Source organism: Hippocampus zosterae, chromosome 2 (genome assembly GCF_025434085.1).
Source record: "Hippocampus zosterae strain Florida chromosome 2, ASM2543408v3, whole genome shotgun sequence".
Lineage (NCBI taxonomy): Eukaryota > Metazoa > Chordata > Actinopteri > Syngnathiformes > Syngnathidae > Hippocampus > Hippocampus zosterae.
The window spans coordinates 7,058,502-7,076,179 of NC_067452.1; the positions used below are offsets into that span (position 1 = coordinate 7,058,502).

General features: G+C 45.2%; 2 protein-coding genes across 2 annotated transcripts in view; both read right to left on the bottom strand.

Moving 5' to 3' along the window:
- Positions 1-238: 238 nt before the first annotated feature.
- The window catches only part of LOC127592365 (uncharacterized), an 80,936-nt gene continuing 63,496 nt past the window's right edge, over positions 239-17,678 (bottom strand). The window contains exon 2 of the mRNA XM_052053064.1: positions 239-677. Coding sequence (XP_051909024.1) covers positions 261-677 — 417 coding nt within the window. The 3' untranslated portion in view covers positions 239-260. The remainder of the gene's footprint in view (positions 678-17,678) is intronic.
- Positions 4,473-10,394, bottom strand: spry2 (sprouty RTK signaling antagonist 2). The gene is made up of 2 exons (XM_052053227.1): positions 9,910-10,394; positions 4,473-8,023 (listed from the first exon to the last, which is right to left on the bottom strand). The coding sequence occupies exon 2, from the start codon at positions 7,973-7,975 to the stop codon at positions 7,079-7,081; it is 897 nt and encodes a 298-aa protein (XP_051909187.1). The 5' UTR covers positions 7,976-8,023; positions 9,910-10,394; the 3' UTR covers positions 4,473-7,078.

The following is a 17,678-nucleotide window of genomic DNA, read 5'->3' on the forward strand; positions in this document are numbered from 1 at the left end:
ATTACTGAACAAGGTTTTATATTACAATTTCAGTAAATACGTGGACTGGTCTAATCTTTGTCTCAATTATGTAACGAATACTGTTTACATATTTCACGATACACATACTGTATACAAAAATTCCCGGGGGTGGGTGGGTGAATCCTACCTCACGATTTTCACCTTTTGCGGGAGGGGTGTTTGGTCCCCATAAATCCCTATATATATATATATAAATACAAAATCCTCGTCTCACCCCCCCCTCGGGTGCTGTCCGTCCCTCATTCAGCTCGGGTCCTCTGCCAGAGGCCAGGAAGCTTGAGGGTTCTGCGCAGTATCCTTGCTGTTCCCAGCACTGCACATTTCTTGACTGAGATGTCCGATGTTGTTCCCAGGATCTGTTGCAACCACTCATCTAGTTTGGGGGTCACTGCCCCGAGTGCTCCGACCACCACAGGCATGACTGTCACCTTTACCTTCCAGGATTTCTCCAGCTCCTCTCTGAGCCCTTGGTATTTCTTGAGTTTCTCATGTTCCTTCTTTCTGATGTTTCCATCACTTGGGACCACTACATCCACGACAACGGCTTTCCTCTGCCCTTTATCTATGATCACGATATCTGGTTGGTTCGCCATTACCATCTTGTCAGTCTGGATCTGGAAGTTCCACAGGATCTTCGCTCTGTCATTCTCCACCACCTTCGGAGGTGTTTCCCATTTTGACCTTGGGGTTTCCAATCCATACTCCGCACAGATGTTTCGGTAGACTATGCCAGCCACCTGGTTATGGCGTTCCATGTAGGCTTTCCCTGCCAGCATCTTACACCCTGCAGTTATGTGTTGGATCGTCTCGGGTGCCTCTTTGCACAACCTACACCTTGGGTCTTGTCTGGTGTGGTATATCTGGGCCTCGATGGCTCTGGTGCTCAAGGCCTGCTCCTGTGCAGCAAGGATGAGTGCCTCTGTGCTGTCCTTCAGACCAGCCCTCTCTAGCCACTGATAGGACTTCTTGAGATCAGCCACTTCAGTTATGGTCCGGTGGTACATCCCGTGTAGGGGCTTGTCCTCCCATGATGGTCCCTCTTCCAGCGCCTCATCTTCTGTTCCCCATTGTCTGAGACATTCTCTGAGTACGTCATCCGTTGGAGCCTTCTCCTTGATGTATTCATGGAGCTTGGATGTTTCATCCTGGACAGTGGCTCTCACACTCACTAGTCCCCGGCCTCCTTCCTTTCGGCTTGCGTACAGTCTCAGGGTGCTGGATTTGGGATGGAACCCTCCATGCATGGTTAGGAGCTTTCGGGTCTTAATGTCCGTGGTCTGAATCTCTTCCTTTGGCCACCTTATTATTCCTGCAGGGTATCTGATCACTGGCAGGGCATAGCTGTTTATTGCCCGGGTCTTATTCTTGCCATTGAGCTGGCTTCTTAGGACTTGCCTCACTCGCTGGAGGTATTTGGCCGTAGCTGCTTTCCTTGTTGCCAGTTCGAGGTTGCCATTGGCTTGTGGTATACCAAGGTACTTGTAGCTGTCCTCAATGTCTGCTATTGTTCCTTCAGGGAGTGAGACCCCTTCAGTGCGGACTACCTTTCCTCTCTTAGTCACCATCCGACGACATTTCTCAAGCCCGAATGACATCCCGATGTCGCTGCTGTAGATCCTGGTTGTGTGGATCAGGGAATCTATGTCCCTTTCGCTCTTAGCATACAGCTTTATGTCATCCATGTTGGGGAGGTGACTGATTGTAGCTCCATTTCTGAGGCGGTATCCATAGCCTGTCTTGGTGATTACTTGGCTTAGGGGGTTCAGTCCTATGCAGAACAGCAGTGGGGAGAGTGCATCACCTTGGTATATGCCACATTTGATGGACACTTGGGTAAGTGGCTTGCCATTGGCTTCAAGTGTGGTTTTCCACATCCTCATCGAGTTCGCAACGAAGGCTCTTAGGGTCCTGTTCACCTTATACAACTCCAAGCATTCAGTGATCCACGTATGTGGCATCGAGTCATAGGGTTTCTTGTAATCAATCCAAGCTGTCCACAGGTTGGTACGTCGGGACCTGCAGTCTTGTGTGACTGTTCTGTCAACCAGGAGCTGATGTTTGGCTCCTCTGGTATCTCGACCAATGCCCCTCTGTACTTCGCTCATGTATTGTTCTCTGTGTCCACTTATCTTAGCCGCAATAATTCCTGACATGAGCTTCCATGTTGTGGAGAGACAGGTTACTGGCCTATAGTTGGATGGGACTGGACCCTTTGAAGGATCCTTCATGATCAGGATCGTTCGCCCTTCGGTTAGCCATCCTGGGTGAGTCCCATCCCTCAGCAGTTGGTTCATTTGTGCTGCTAGGCGCTCATGGAGTGCTGTGAGTTTCTTTAGCCAGTAGGTGTGGACCATGTCCGGGCCTAGTGCTGTCCAGTTCTTCATATCTGAGACTCTTTCTTATATTTCTGGCACTGTTATGGTAACTGGGTTCTGTTCAGGGAGGTTGCTGTGCTCCTCTCTGAGGGTCACCAGCCATTGTGCACTGCTGTTATGTGCAACCTCCTTCTCCCATATGCCTTTCCAGTACCTTTCAGTTTCCAGTCTTGGTGGGTCAGCTCTGTTGTTAGGACCCTGCCACTGAGCGTACACTTTCGCAGGTTGTGTTGCGAACAGCCTGTTTATTCGTCTGGCCTCATTCTCTTTCGTGTACCGCTTTAGGCGACTGGACAAGGCTTGGAGCCTTTGTTTGGCAGTTTCGAGTGCTTCAGGTATGGTCATCTGGATGTACCTCTCGGGTATCGGCCTTTTCATCACACCTCTCTGGGCCTCCGTCAATTGACTCACATCTTTCCGGGCCGTCTTGATCTTTGCCTCCAACCGTCTTTTCCATGGTGGGTAACGTATCTCATGGCTTCCATGGTTGCTCTTACAGCCCAGAGTCTCCAGGATCACTGATGCTGAAGCGTATATCAGCTCATTGGTTTCTGTGATCGTTACAGTAGGGATCGCCCTCAGTGCTGCATTCACACTTTCTGTGAGACTTTCAGATGGTAATTCACATAGCCGTTGTAATCGGTTTCTAGGTTGCCCAGCTTTCATTCTCGCCATGATCTTAGCTTTCAGGTCAGGTTTCAGGCTGCCTCGCTCAGCATTTCATTCATTGGGGCTTGCCTCCCAATCTCTGGTATGTATGTATGACCTCCTCCTCTGATCTGGCAGCCTGGGGCCCTTCACCATGGAACCTGCGTTGTACCTCATCAATCTCAAGTTGTGACAGCAGTTGCCGTTTGTGGATGTTGGAACACTGAGCTACTAGTTGTTTCGTTGTCAACCGTGACTGTGGGTTTCGAATAACCATTTAGCCCACATTCTCTGCATGTAACCCCTCTGACTAGGATTGCTTGAATAGTAGCATTTCAACAGAGCCATGTTATTGCATCTCGCCCATCTCCGCTTTGTTCCAGTAGCCCATTTTTCATCAAGGTGATCTGGTTCCCCAGCACCTTGTTTGGCCGGGCGACGTCTGAGCCGGCATGTCATTCGTTTTATTGTCTCTCATCATTGTTATGAGGTAGGCATTAGCGTGAAGGATCTTGCCAACACTGGATGGTGTTATGTGCTAATTTTTTTGCCCCAAGCGGGATTCGAACCACCGTCTCCCGTATGCCAAACCGATGCCTTACCAACTGAGCTATCCAGCCGCTTGTGTGTGTGTGTGTGTGTATATATATATATATATATATATATATATATATGGTATGCCCATTTAGAAAGTGTTTGGACAGTTTGTAGTGGAGTTGGAATTTTTAATATATATACTGTATATATCTATATAGCTATATATATAGATATATACAGAGAGAGAAAGAGATAGAGAGAGAGACCAACAAGACTAGCACCAACTTCCCAAATAGGTGCAGATAGCTGCATGGCATTGGGGAAACTAAGTAAACCTTGACCCGTTATTCAAAACAGCATGAAACCATCACGGTCTACTCAATTTAGGGCAAAGATGTTTGGTCTTTGTCATTCAAAGTGATGCTGTTAACCCTTTGCACTCCTTGTTCATTCCATACATAAGCCTGGTCTTTATTCAGGGAAACGACAATGGTTGGCGAGATAAAGACCAAACACAAGGACAAGACTCCCTTTTCTCCCTCTAATAGGATTCGGGCCGTTTCTTTCGTCCTGCACTGATGCAGAATAGGTGAGAGTTGATAATCACGTGAACTCCCCGAGCCCCACTGTCAATCAGAAAGGCTGCTGATGAATAGCAAACAAGTGAGAGCAAGTTGCACCTCGGCGTCAATCAAGACGCTGAATGCATACCGTGCTGCAAACACAACTGTCAGCAGGTGTCATGTTCTTGTTTGGCCTGCGGGGACATTTATCACCAAGTAATGCTCGAATAAGCCTTTGAATAAAACTGATGAAAAGTAGAGGAAAGCCGCATACATTGTCAGCAGAGTTGAGGAACACTTAAAATCAAATCAAAATCAGAGTCCATCAGACATGGAGGTTATTTTATTTCCAACGTTAATACACTTGCCTTTCGGCTGACACTTACCTAGTCTCCACCACTGACACAAATAAATACTTGGCATTACAAAATAATAAAACCTTCTAATAAATATTTACTTTTTGAATTCAGACTAAGAAGTGTTGAAATCAGAAAATATGTTTTTTTTTTATAGGTGACTGTGCAATTGTACAAACTGAATTGCTCTGAAGAAAATGATCTGAAATGAGAAGTGACGAAATCTACATTCCAGCGAAGGCCAAAAGCAGTTGTCACAGTTGGGAGTATTCTATGTACAAAAATAAAAGCATCTGACTAATGTACACAAAGTTAGTTGTTAGATTTCTGTTCTGAGAATTCGGTCAAGAAAGTCTTCGACTACAGTACCGTTGAGTTGAGTGCAGACCTCCACCCTCCCACCCCAGAAAAAAATCCCATTTTTGATCAACACCAAACCTTACACCTTCATGGATGCCCACCTGCTGTGTATGTGTCATCAGGCTTCATGCAACAGACGAGGCAATGGGAACTCAAGGCAAAAAGAAATGCTCGATCCTGTCAAGTAATTGGTTCTGCTGCGCCGCACCCCACCAACCACTTTCATCGTCCATGTGTAACGCTGCTAAGAAACACGAAAACGTCGTTTAAAACATGCAACCTCCTTGTGAGAGGTCAAACAAGTTCTGCAAGGCACAAACATAGCACGCATGCCTTCGCAAGCGTGCGGCGCTTGTTTTGGTTTTTCTTTCAAGTACGACTCATAATGCTGTCGTCATGCACCGAACGGTGCCAGCAGTAGCTCATGGCGTGGAGACTTTCGCATTCCCACTTGAGCTACAGGACTGAAACGGGACTTCAGTGGGTCTCACACCCCCTAACTCACTCGGTACGTTTACATGCAAAAATGTGTCTACACATTAATCTGACTGTAGTCAACCTTTTCAAAACGTGGATGAACAAACCTTTATTTATTTATTTTTATTTGATTGGAAACCAAATTCCTCTTCCCGTGTTTAATATCAATGCCTGCTTCCGAGGAGCGGCGCAAGCCGTGCGGGCGGCTGTGTTTGGACGGACAAGGAAATACATTTCCGCTACATCCTGACTATGAAACTCCATTTTCTGAAGCATGTTAAGAGAGGCGAAACACAAATTTTCAGAGCAGAGCATCTACAACAGTGTGGCACGATGGAAAGAGTATCGGGCGCATCCACCAAATCAAGCGGGTGTATTTTAACACCCAAATTGCATTTTTGTATCCCACAGTTGAATCGAAAACGGAATTCGTCTATGATCCACAACCAAAATTTTGCACGAATAAACCAACATCTTCAATTGTGCCTCTCATTGCCCTAAGGAAAAATAGCAAACCTGATTGTGAAGACCACTCACAACAACTACAGTATTGTACAGATTTAATCCAACGTCATGTATTTTAGACTTTATTTACATTAAGTATTGTTCTTTTGTACTCCTCACATGCCACCACGTACTCTGTGACCTTGCACAGCCTGGTGTTGCACTATTTGTACAACTGCATCCATTTTTCGGTATTTTCCAAAGTGTATCAGATTCCCCCTTGTTCTGGATACACACTGCCACATGGAACTCCTTTCTTTTATATTCGGTCTCTATTTGTATTTACCGTAGTTTGTTTGTTTGTTTGTTTTTTACTCTGTATTATTTCTTCGTATTTTACACATTGCCATCCATGTTACGAGCGAAACAAGAATTTCACTCTGCAGGGTAAAACACGTTTCCCTTCTGTTCATATGAAGACTTGGTTTCGAGCGAGAGATTCCAGGATGATTCGAAAATGCACAGAAACTTTTACAGGTGAACTTAATATGACCTTCTTTCAACTTTTGAATGCACATGTCCATGTTCATCGTTGCAGTACATTTGGGCATTTTGCAGTTGAACGGCAACATTCACAACAGGTGTTTGATCCATGAATACGTTCACAGCTTCATTTCAAATTGTGTTTTTGATTGATTGATTTGATTTCAAAAAATCAAATCCCCCGTTCACAGCTTCATTTCAAATTGTGTTTTGAAACAGTCTTCTTCAACATGAAGACAGCATGAGACAGAGGCCGCGCCGAACAATTGATCAACAAGTGCCTCGCCTTGGAGACGCTTCAAACAGGATGCTATCATAGGGAAGTGGCAACTGAACTTACGAGTGTCACAGTGCGTCATCATCGGCTTGCAACAGAGAGACTGTAGGACTCACAGAAAGGCAGTCCTATACGTATCAAACAGGTGTGAATTTTCAGCTCCTTGCTAGAGAACATCCAGCTATGCAAAAGGTACGGAAACACCAATAGTTGGACATTGTGCAAAAGTTCAGAAATGGTCAAATTAAATTTACCTGTAAATGTTATCGGGCATTTTTTTGCCATCCTGACATTTCAGCCTAAAGCCAAATCTCCCAAACGTATTATGAGAAGTGTGGTTAGACCAAAAGTTTATTGAACCCACTGCAAGTAGAGCCCAAAAGTAACCCGGCTGATTTTTGCATGTAAACGTCGTCACTCTCTCTCACACACACACACACACACACACACACACACACACACACACACACACAAGTTCTACGTTGGCTTGCTCACAGCCTCGAAGTGGATTGCATTCCTGCACCGACAACCGGGCCGCGTAGCTCGGTCATAGCAGCTCTGGCATGCCGCGATGCATCCTCGAGCTGGAAGGTAGCACAGGAGACATGGGAAGATAATGGCCAGAAGGGACACGGCGGTCCAGCGGATGCAGCAGCGTTCCTCTGTGCAAGAGAAGGGCTTGTCTGTACACGTGTCCTCATCGTCGGTGGAGCAGTGGTAGAACAGTCCCTTGACACAGCACACGCACGTACAAAACTCCACCGCTTTTTGTACGGAACATACACAGCGTCCGCCGCACACCCAGAAGGAGGGCAGCGGCCGAGGGTGCCCGCATTCGGGGCAGCGGCACCGACCGCAGCCCTCGCACTTGGAGTGCGTGTCGGCGCTTTTACACTCGCCGCTGCTGGGCACAGCCGCTAACAACTTTGGCTCTTCGTTAGCAATTTTCTCATTTGAAACTTGCGCTGCTGGTACGGGCTGGTCACTGATGATCTGGTCACCACTTTCCGTGATGCCGAGGACCCTCTGACCGGCGTACCCTCCGCTGGTCCCAGCGCTACTCTGACAGTCCTTCGTGCTGGCGGACGGCATGACGTTTGTGTCTGCATGCAGGTTACGAACATCCGTGGGCCTACTCTCTTCCTGATGAATGCTGGAAAATCGTGACGTAACTGGGTCACTCTTCTGTGAGACCGGAGTCGTCGTGGGTCCTTCTGTGTACTCATTGCGGTTCCCAGTTCCCCTCATTTCATCTAATGCCAGCGCGCCATCGTGGGCTTGCAAAGGCCTCGCCTGCAGCCACCCATCGTCCTGCGATGAACGCCTGCGCTGTCCTCCTCCCCCGTCGCTGAAGCTCGGATTTCTGGGATCCATCGTGCGACTGAAGAGCCACTCGGGGTTGCATGGGAAACATCTGAAATTCTGCAAGAAAGACAGATACAGTTGCTTTTACCAAGAAATCACGCAAATGATACTATGCAAATGACAACGGACGCCGAAGTGGGCAAAAGTGACGCATTGAGTGGTGAGACAAGCCGGTGTGTCAAAATGAATTGAATGTGGGTGCATATCGTTCTTGTGTTATGTTTTGTGATACGAGTGGGAGGTTGACGACACAACGGTGTACACTTTGAACAAAGGAAATGTCATCTGTTTATTGCTGCTGGACAATTTAATGGTTTGCATACTGCACGTTACTCTGCACGAGTGCTTTGCATTTACATTTATAGCCTTGTTTTCATCAATATTTCACACCAAAGTGAAGCAGAGTGACAACACCATGCTCTTTCTTCTGCATTGTGTTAATTAGTTTTCAAATCCATTTTTTTTTCTAGGGGGAAGGTGGTGAAGTCCACACATTTGGGAGTATGCAAGAGGGCATGTCAAGTTTGAGCGGCATGAAGGACCATTGGAATTCAATCACAAGTTCCAGGTACACTTCCGTTTTCCTCTTGCCATGCGGCAGTTTAAGCCATCAATGAAATGAACAAAGATGTGAAAAGTATTTGATCCCCTCACACAACTCACATCATTCCTGTCCAAAGGCAACTTTACTGACTGCCCATTACACAACAGGATTTCGTACAAGATCCTCTTTGGAATACATGGAGCTGTCAATAACCTCATATATCTCACCAACTTCTTTCACATGAACAGACCTACCTCCTCCGCTCTCGATTTGAAAGTTCTTCACCGCCCGCTCGTCTGCTCACAATGCGGTCAAAAGCCCTCAGCCACTCTGCTCTTCCACCTTTGGAACACTCACCCACCTCATCTTAGGAACTCTTGACTCTCACCACAATCAAATCATCACTCACAACATATCTTTTTAAACAGGCATACATTACATAATTGGCGTTGTTTTGACTACTTTTATTATGTTTGATTCTTTTGTTTCGGACTACAGTACTTTGACATATTTCATTGCTCATAGTCTAATATTTCATTTTATACTGCTCCTCTTACTCTGTAAGGTGCCCAAAATAAAATTCATTATTATTTTGCATTACGGGTACTATAACTTTTTTTGTGTGGTTGTAGTCGTAGTAGTAGTAGTTGTTGTTGTTGTAATAGTAGTGGTATGTGACAGTAGACAAATTTTAAAAAAAAGGACATCCAGAACTAAGTGTTACACTCGATCTACAGCTGTTAAAACCGCTTTCTTTGACACAAGGCAATCTTTTGTTGACAGGAGTTGGTGCCCCTACAGATAGAATGGATTGGGTGTAAAACGTGGCACACGGACCTTATCTGAATACTCAAACGTGAATCGGAGTGATGCAAATACTCCTGTCATCTACAAAACTCGATTTAACTGTGACTTTGCGGAACAGAGATTAGGAGGCTGCAATGTTGCGAAGCAGGCCCACGAGTTGACTTATGAGGGAACGGGATGGGGGTGGGGTTTCAGACTTCCACCATTCTCCTCCTGTGCACGCAGGCCACACTGGCAACTGACATGACTGGCAAACGGATGACACAACAGTTCATTTACCATACGGCCAGATACAAGCGCTGAACATGTGCTGAAGCAAAAGGTTTTCATGTTTGTTATCCCGAAAAAAAAAACACAGTGAGCGTCTTACGTCTGTCAGCCCCTGACAAACGAAACACGCCTACGTTCATTACATTGGAAGTTATGAGTTGCAAAAACTATGCATGTGAAGGTTCGTGACGCGGCTGAAAGCAGCGGATGTAATGGCTGTGCGTGTGAGAGTTTATCGAGGCTTCTTTATCTCACGCTCACATAGAGAGTCATTCAATATGATGAGTCCTTACTAAGAATCACTTTGAAGATGTTGACTTACCGGGCTTTCAACACTTAAATATCCGTTTCGGTTTTCAAGAAAGTTCGTCCGTAAAACCAACCACAACCGCGCTGTTTATCCCATGTTTTGCGCATGCGCACTAAACAGCAACCGGGTAGACAACTTTTATATGTCGTAAGAGAGAGACAAAAAGAGAAAGCTTACTCCACTTCGATTTGCGGAAACGGAAAAAAAAGTATGTGCACGTCCAAAAGCCGCCCCAAAAAGTTTGGTAAATCCAAGAAGCTTTGAGAAGGCGTTTTGTCCTTGTGAATCGCTTTCCCCCTCGCGGTGTCCGGGGATGCGGTAATGGATCGCGGCTGTAACTGTCGTCAATATGGTGGGGGAGGAGGACGGCGGCGGTGGTGGTGGGGACACGACAGGACAGAGCGCCTGTTGTTCCAGCGGATGTCTCGTATCCGGTGCTCAGTCATTGGCTGGCGGGTCACACTCATTCACGGGCACTTGGATCGGTCGTAGCCCTGCTGGTCACTTGGTCTGCAGGCTGCAGCTGACACGTTGCAGCGGCTCCATCCCCTTGAACGCCCCACGCTGTAGTTACATAGGGCTGCGTTGTGAGTTAGTCTTTAGTTGTTGTCCCCCATTTTTACGTTTAGGCGACAATGACACAAACACAAATTAGAAGGATCTGCTCAAATGTAAATTTGAGTTGAAAATTCCCTTTTTACTTTGTTTCGTGATTGGCTCTATGCACCTGCAGCACTGGCCCTGATATTCTATTTACTATAAATTGAGTTGAGTTTTCCAGGTATGGAAATCACTTAATGAAATTTGAATTAACTGCATCATTGCATTAACATTACTTCACGCTCACAACAAATAGCCTACACCTGAGGCCCATGTGGAGAAATCAATTCTAAACCTGATTAAAACGACTGCCCACTTATGTTCCATCTGCTATAAAAATCAGTTTTTATTCAGTACACCTCTTTTGATTAATGTATATCTTATCTTATCTAAATAGACCACTATATGAAATTTAGCATGGCTGAACAGCATGATAAAGTACTGTTTAGAAGAAAAAAAAATAAAATTGAACCATGAAAAGTATGAACCCATTTTACGATCAACACTGTTTTTTTTAAATTGCCAATTAGCTCCTTGTTAGAAGCCAGCATGTCCTGACACATTGAACAGTTGTATATGTGCATTCGAAAAGATTAGAGGTCAGGTATACAGTATGTTTTCGGAATGTGGGAGGAAACCGGAGGTACTCAGAGAAAACCACGCAGGCACGGGTGAACATGCAAACTCCACAAAAGAAAGGCCGGAGCCGGAATCGAACCCTGCACTTCTGCACTGTCAGGTGGACGTGCTAATTTATTGGCCAATGTGCCACCATGAGGAAATTCAAATGAGGAATAAAATAATTCTGCAGTGTGTTACAGTAAAAAAATAAAATAAAAAAGACTCACAAAATAAATTTTGCCCAACCACTAAAATACATGAAATAATTTGCAATTCTTGCATCTGATTAGTTTTAGTGTTAGATCAATATTGCTTAGTGTAATTAAAAGTGTGATGGCACCACAATCCAGTTTGAGGTCACTTTCACCCACTTCTAGGGTGACTTTAATTAATTTGAAAACAAATCAGGAAGTGCTCAGCATCTCCCATTATTTCCCCTCTGGGTTTTCACCTCAATTGCCAACTGCTCCCTGTTATTTTTCTTCTTTATGGCCCAAAGCCGCTCAACGTCAGAATCATATTTGGAAGATGTATGCTGAATGAACACAGGTAGAAATGCATTGTTTCATAAAGTATATTTTGGATGCCATTCTGAAGTTTGGTGGTTAATGCAGACTTGAGTATTAGCATGCATTCATGCAGCATCGGTACGTGTCCATCAAAATAAAGTGCCATATTGTTTGTGCTTGGAGACACAAACAATGGGCCACGTCGGTGTTCATAGTGCTCTGACATTTATTTTTCTTTTTTTTTCTGAGAAGTGCTATTGGTAAGGTTAGGGGGGAATGTATTATTGCATTCAAACACAATCTGTCAGTCTTAAAGAATGGGAAAATGTAAAATGTTTTTTTCTCCCATTCCTTTTTACTTTTTAGTAAACAATGTTTAAAAAAAAGCATAGGTCGACTTTCACCCCCCCCCCCCTCCCACCGGTTGAAAAGCAAATGTGTTTATTTTAAGACAAGAGCTACATTATTATTTGTAAGTGCACTTTAAAAACATGGGGCATCCTACCCCAACACTGACATAAGCATCACCTATCAGGGGAACAGTAAGTCTTCGTGAGGATATTTGCACAAGGCTTTCATTCCCTTCATTGGTTTGTTTTGATTTTCATTGAGCTGCCATTCCCAATTGGGCCACTAGGGACCAGTGGTGACTCTTCTGTTGTTTTCCCCTTGTGAAATGCTGGTATTTGCTGTCTGGTTCGAAGCATTCAACATTGTTGCAAAGTATGCATTTGTGGCACGTTTCCATGGTGCTTCTCTCCGAACCAGTAAATGCTTTATGTTATCTGCCAGAGCAGACGATGTTCTCTCTTGTTTTGAGGGCTCCCCTGCCAAACCCCAGCAATGTCCTTCTCAGACTCAAGGATACAAGTTTTGTTTATTGGGTTTTCACAATTTAGGACACGAAACTCTTCCAGAAAGTGACAGTTTACTTTGAATCTAACACCTCGGGGATATAGTCCATCAAAACAAATGGCAGATAAAAATGGCCTTTTTTGATTGATACTGTCACGGAGGGAGTCATTTAACGATGGGTCATTCCCGTTACTTTCTGTGACAATGTTTTGATTAAGACAAAATAAGCAGGTGTACCTAATGTTATGGCTAGTCTATTTGCAAAGCGGCACGGTCCTGTGGAGCCGACATGTATCATTCATTGATGGTGACGTTACATCATCGCCGAAAGTTTTTGTCATGCGCCAAAAGCAGTGGCCTCTTTTTTTTTTATCTTCCAGGGAGCTCTACCAGCAAATTCCACTCCTGTTGAGCCCAAAGGAAGGTCTCTGCACACCGTAAAAAAATAACAAGAGATCAAATTGAAATTAAGTCCAAGTTCCCTGCTGCTTTGGGAGATGAAGTGCGTCTCTATTGTCAAACAGAGGACGCCATCCCACGGTGCATCCCGTCATCGCTCACTGACTCATGCGCTGTTGCAGCGTCACCTGTGGGTGAGTGTGAATTCACCGCTGTCAGCTTTTCCCTCCCGTGCTGTGACCATTTTTGGTCAATTCCTGGTTGAATTCCTTAACATGACAGCTGAATGTGGTGGAATTTACGCGGAGGACAGGTGAGCAACTCTCATGCAATATTTGAGCTCTTGTGAAATGGCATAGGCAAGTGCTCTTGGTGCCAACTGAAACCTGGAATATTTGTCATAGCGGTACAGGGTATCCACAAAGTCTGGGTACGTAGGAGATCGGAGTGGTTCCGTCCTTTTCCCCACTTGACTTCTCTTTCTAGGGTATGCTAAAAGAGAATATGTACTTGTTGAAGATTACAGATACAAATCACATGAGAGAACGCACTACCAATCAATGTATGGAAGTCGTGAGCAATGCGGACCGATTTCATCAAGTTCACCTAAATTTTGCAAAAGTGCATTCAATTATGCATTTGAGCATGATGGAAATCATGTTGAAAATATTATTTGTCAACATTACAATTGAATAACATTGTTTCTTTGTAAAAACAAGTATTATTATTATGTTTTTTTACCATGTACATAGCCTTTTGGACATTCTGTAGATCGGAGAGGAAGAATTGTCTTTATTTGTAATTTACACACACACACACACACACACACACACACACACACACACACACACGCACGCACGCACGCACACACGCACACAATTTAATTTCTGCTTTTGGCCCATCACAGCAGTAGACGCAGCAAACGCTGCCTACTTACATGCCTGAGGAGCAGTTTGGGGTCTGGGTGCCTGGCTCAAGGACACCACAGCGTACTCTATGTCTGGGAGGAGTTGGGGGTGGATGATCTTGAGCCGGAGTCCACACAATGACAGTAAATGGAAAGGCTCCTCACCACTTGGCCATGGCTCCGGGAAGGCAGGCAAGCAGGCAGGCATGCAGACAGGCAGGCTATTTAACCTGTAAAGCACTGTTGCTGGGTTACAAGATGGAGCAGAAAGCCGAATGAATAAAGCAGCAATGTGCTCTCACCCATTGACAAGCAGCAATTATGGTGCTTTCTGCTCCCCATTGGCAGTGGACCTGTGTCATTGAGGAGTCACTTGCAAAAGGCCCCTTTCTGTTCCACACGTACAGTAGCAATGTTCATAAAGACTAGGCTCAACTGTGCAAAGCCCTGACATCAACCACGTGAAACACCTTAAAGGTAGACGCGAGCAGAGCTTGTTAGCCAGGCCCTTTGAATCCCACATCCTCAACTGCTGATCTTGCCAATGAGTGGGCACAAATTCCCACGGCCACTCTACAAAGTCCTCCAAGGTAAGTCGAAGCTTCAAGCAGCACATGGATTAAAATAGGAAGTCACAATAAATGATGTTCTGTCATTTGATGTAGTGACTGTGCCGAGGCTCCGATGCTTGTGCCGAGTAAACCGGAAGAAAATCTGCGAAGCGCGCATCGAGGCGTGTGTCGATTACGCTTGTGACCACGCCCGATGCCTCGCGGGACGGGATTCCTACGTCACCGCCAACAAATAGTTTTGCGGGTGAATTGAAATAAATTCGGCACACCGGGACGACAATGAGCTCACAGGTGACGCTGACACTCAACTCGCATCTCCAAACCTCAACTCATTCCGATTCGTTTTGCACCTACCGTCCTCAACGAATAGGAAGAGAACATCCCCTGTCTGGGATCATTTCATCTCTCCTAAAAAGGTACCTGTATAAATTATAACCAGTGTGAATATATATTGTAAATTATTGTGACAGCACAGTATAATCCCTCATTTTAATGTCTTTCTTCTACTTGCAGATATTTCAAAAGGTGAAGTGTAAACTTTGTTCCAAAGAACTTGGGTACCAAAAGAGCACGTCATCTATGTTGAGGCATTATAGGGCCCTGCATGAAAATAAGGAGACAACTCAAACAGAACCACCCCCAGGGAAGGCATTTTAACATGCAATGAAAGAACAGCATAGCTTACCATGTGTAATTCAAATGTGACAGATAAAATTAATGACATCTATCATTAACTCTGTTTCTGTTAAACTGCAGTGAATAAGAAAGCACAAGACTTTTTTTTTTTGTTGTTGTTGTTTTTGTGTTTCTTTTGTCACTTTGTGTTTGTTGTTACGTCGTGTGGACTTGATGTGGACCTTTTTCAGCATTTTTTGGCCACGACATTCATTAAGGAGGAGACTCTGTGCTTGGTGGTTGCGCCTTCTCGGCAGCATGGGTATACCAGCACTGTTTTTGACTTGAGGAATGTCGGCGCCATTTGACTGTCGTTGCTGGACAGTCCCGGGGCGCTTGTGTCTTGCGCCTGTAATGGGCAGCATTTTTCACTGCCCCGCTTTGTTCAGCGGAGAGATCGGTGCTGTTGAACGGTCTGCGGCTGGATGGATGGAGGTCTTGAGGAGCCGACGATGAGAAGAAAGGAGCGTTGGCGCGGAGTGCCGATGCGGATTTGGTGCTGGGAGTCGCGGCTTGGAGTTTGAAGCGGATTATGTGAGACAGGAGAAGTGAACTAATCTCTTTTCGTCAATGGACGCTACAGCTTCGTGTTTGCTTTCAAAACTTTGCTTGTAGCAGACGTGTGCACATTTTCAGCATGATGTCTCTGATCCACTGGTGAAAGGACACTTTGATCCTCTCCTCTTTCATCTATAACTGCTTCAGACAACAAAGTGTATGCAGAAAAGTGGTGAAGATTGCACGACTGTCTCTGTCCTATGTGTTGTCTTGTGTTATTTTTGTTATTTTGACTTCAAAATGGCGCCGCGAGAGTGGCTGCCTTTCCAGCAGCTCCTATTTTTTTGTTGTTCTACTTCTTCCTTTCATAACTTTGCTGCTGTGAATCTGTAATTTCTCCATTGCGAGACTAATAAAGGTTTTCTTAATCTTAATCAAGAGGCTGAGAGGAGGCTCACAGCTGAATGTGCGACAGTGATCCGATACAGGGCATCTTCCTCCTCCTCCTCCTCCAACCCATCATCTTCAACAAAACCGGACACATCAGAAGCTTCCCAGCCTGTTGCGCAAGATAATATTCGATACATTCAACGAAAAGAAGACAGAGGTGATATTGTTTGGTCCCAGTGGCCCTTGTACATTACATCCTGTAGACTTGGGCCCCCTGTCTCCCTCCCTCCATCCATCCATCCATCCATTCATCCATCCATCCATCCATCCATCCATCCATCCATCCATCCATCCATCCATCCATCATCTACCGCTTATCCGGGGCCAGGTCGCGGGGGCAACAGCTTTAGCAGGGAAGCCCAGACTTCCCTCTCCCTAGCTACTTCTTCCAGCTCTCCCCAGGGGATCCCGAGACGTTCCCAGGCCAGCTGGGTGACATAGCCCCCTGTCTCCTTTTCTGAAATCAACGGTCTCAAACTTGGGCCTTAAACTGGACAGTGATTTCAAACTCGATCGGCAAATTGGTGCCGTTGTTAAATCCAGCTTCTTTCACCTTAGACATCTGGCCAAAATAAAACCTCTCCTCTCACATGAACACTTTGAGACAGTAATTCATACCTTTGTCACATCTCGGCTCGATTACTGCAATGCCCTTTACTTTGGAGTCAGCCAGTCCTCCATTAAGCGCCTTCAGCTGGTCCAGAATGCCGCTGCTCGCCTCTTGACTGGTACTCGTAAGAAGGAGCACATAAGTCCTACTCTGGCATCCCTTCACTGGCTCCCCATTCATTTTAGAGTTATTTTCAAGATCCTCCTCTTTGTTTTCAAATCTCCGAATAATCTCGCGCCACCTTACCTCTCTGAGCTCATCCGCCCCTACACACCCGCCCGGCGCCTCAGGTCTGTGGACCAGACTTTGTTAGAAGTACCAAGAACTAAACTGAGGCCTTTTCTGTTGCTGGTCCCTCTCTCAGGAATGACCTCCCACTGAACATTCGGCAAGCATCCATCTTCAAAGCCCTCCTCAAAACTCACTTGTATTCTTTGGCATTCGACTCAACATGACTTAGATTTGTTCTTGATTTTACTGTTTGGTGCTTTCTACCGCCTTTATTACCGATTTGTCTTACTGTTTATTGTGCATGTTAAATTGTTCCATGTACAGCACTTTGTATGCAGCGATGGCTGTTTGAAAGTGCTCTATAAATACTGTTGACTTGACTTGTTGACACTGTCATGACATTTATTTTCCACGTGATGGCGCAATAGAACAAATGAAGCCTCATGATGCTTTGGCCCGGGAACGAACCAGTTGAATGGAAAGCCTCATTGCTTCATGAGGCTTCAGTTTCCCATCACTAGTTATTTGGCGACTGCAATTTAATTGCATCTAATCAAATATAAATGCCATTTGTCACTTTACATAATGTATTCCCCCTTTCTCCCCTAACTGTTAGCAGGTTTTCCAGTGTACCAATATTTTAATTGAACACTGATGGTATGATGACAGCTGATGTGCCAATGCAATGGATTTGAAGAAACAGGTAAACTCAAGTTCTTGATTTTCATAATGTGAAATACAATCAATTACAACTCCGTATTACCGTGTGCATCTATAATGGTGACCCCAAAAGGGAAAGGCCTGGAAGAAGAGGACACTGTACAACAGGGGTACCCAAACTTTTTGGACCGAAG

What these genes read in the sequence shown, in the direction of transcription:
- spry2 (XM_052053227.1), bottom strand. Translation starts at nt 7,975, where the DNA reads ATGGATCCCAGAAATCCGAGCTTCAGCGACGGGGGAGGAGGACAGCGC.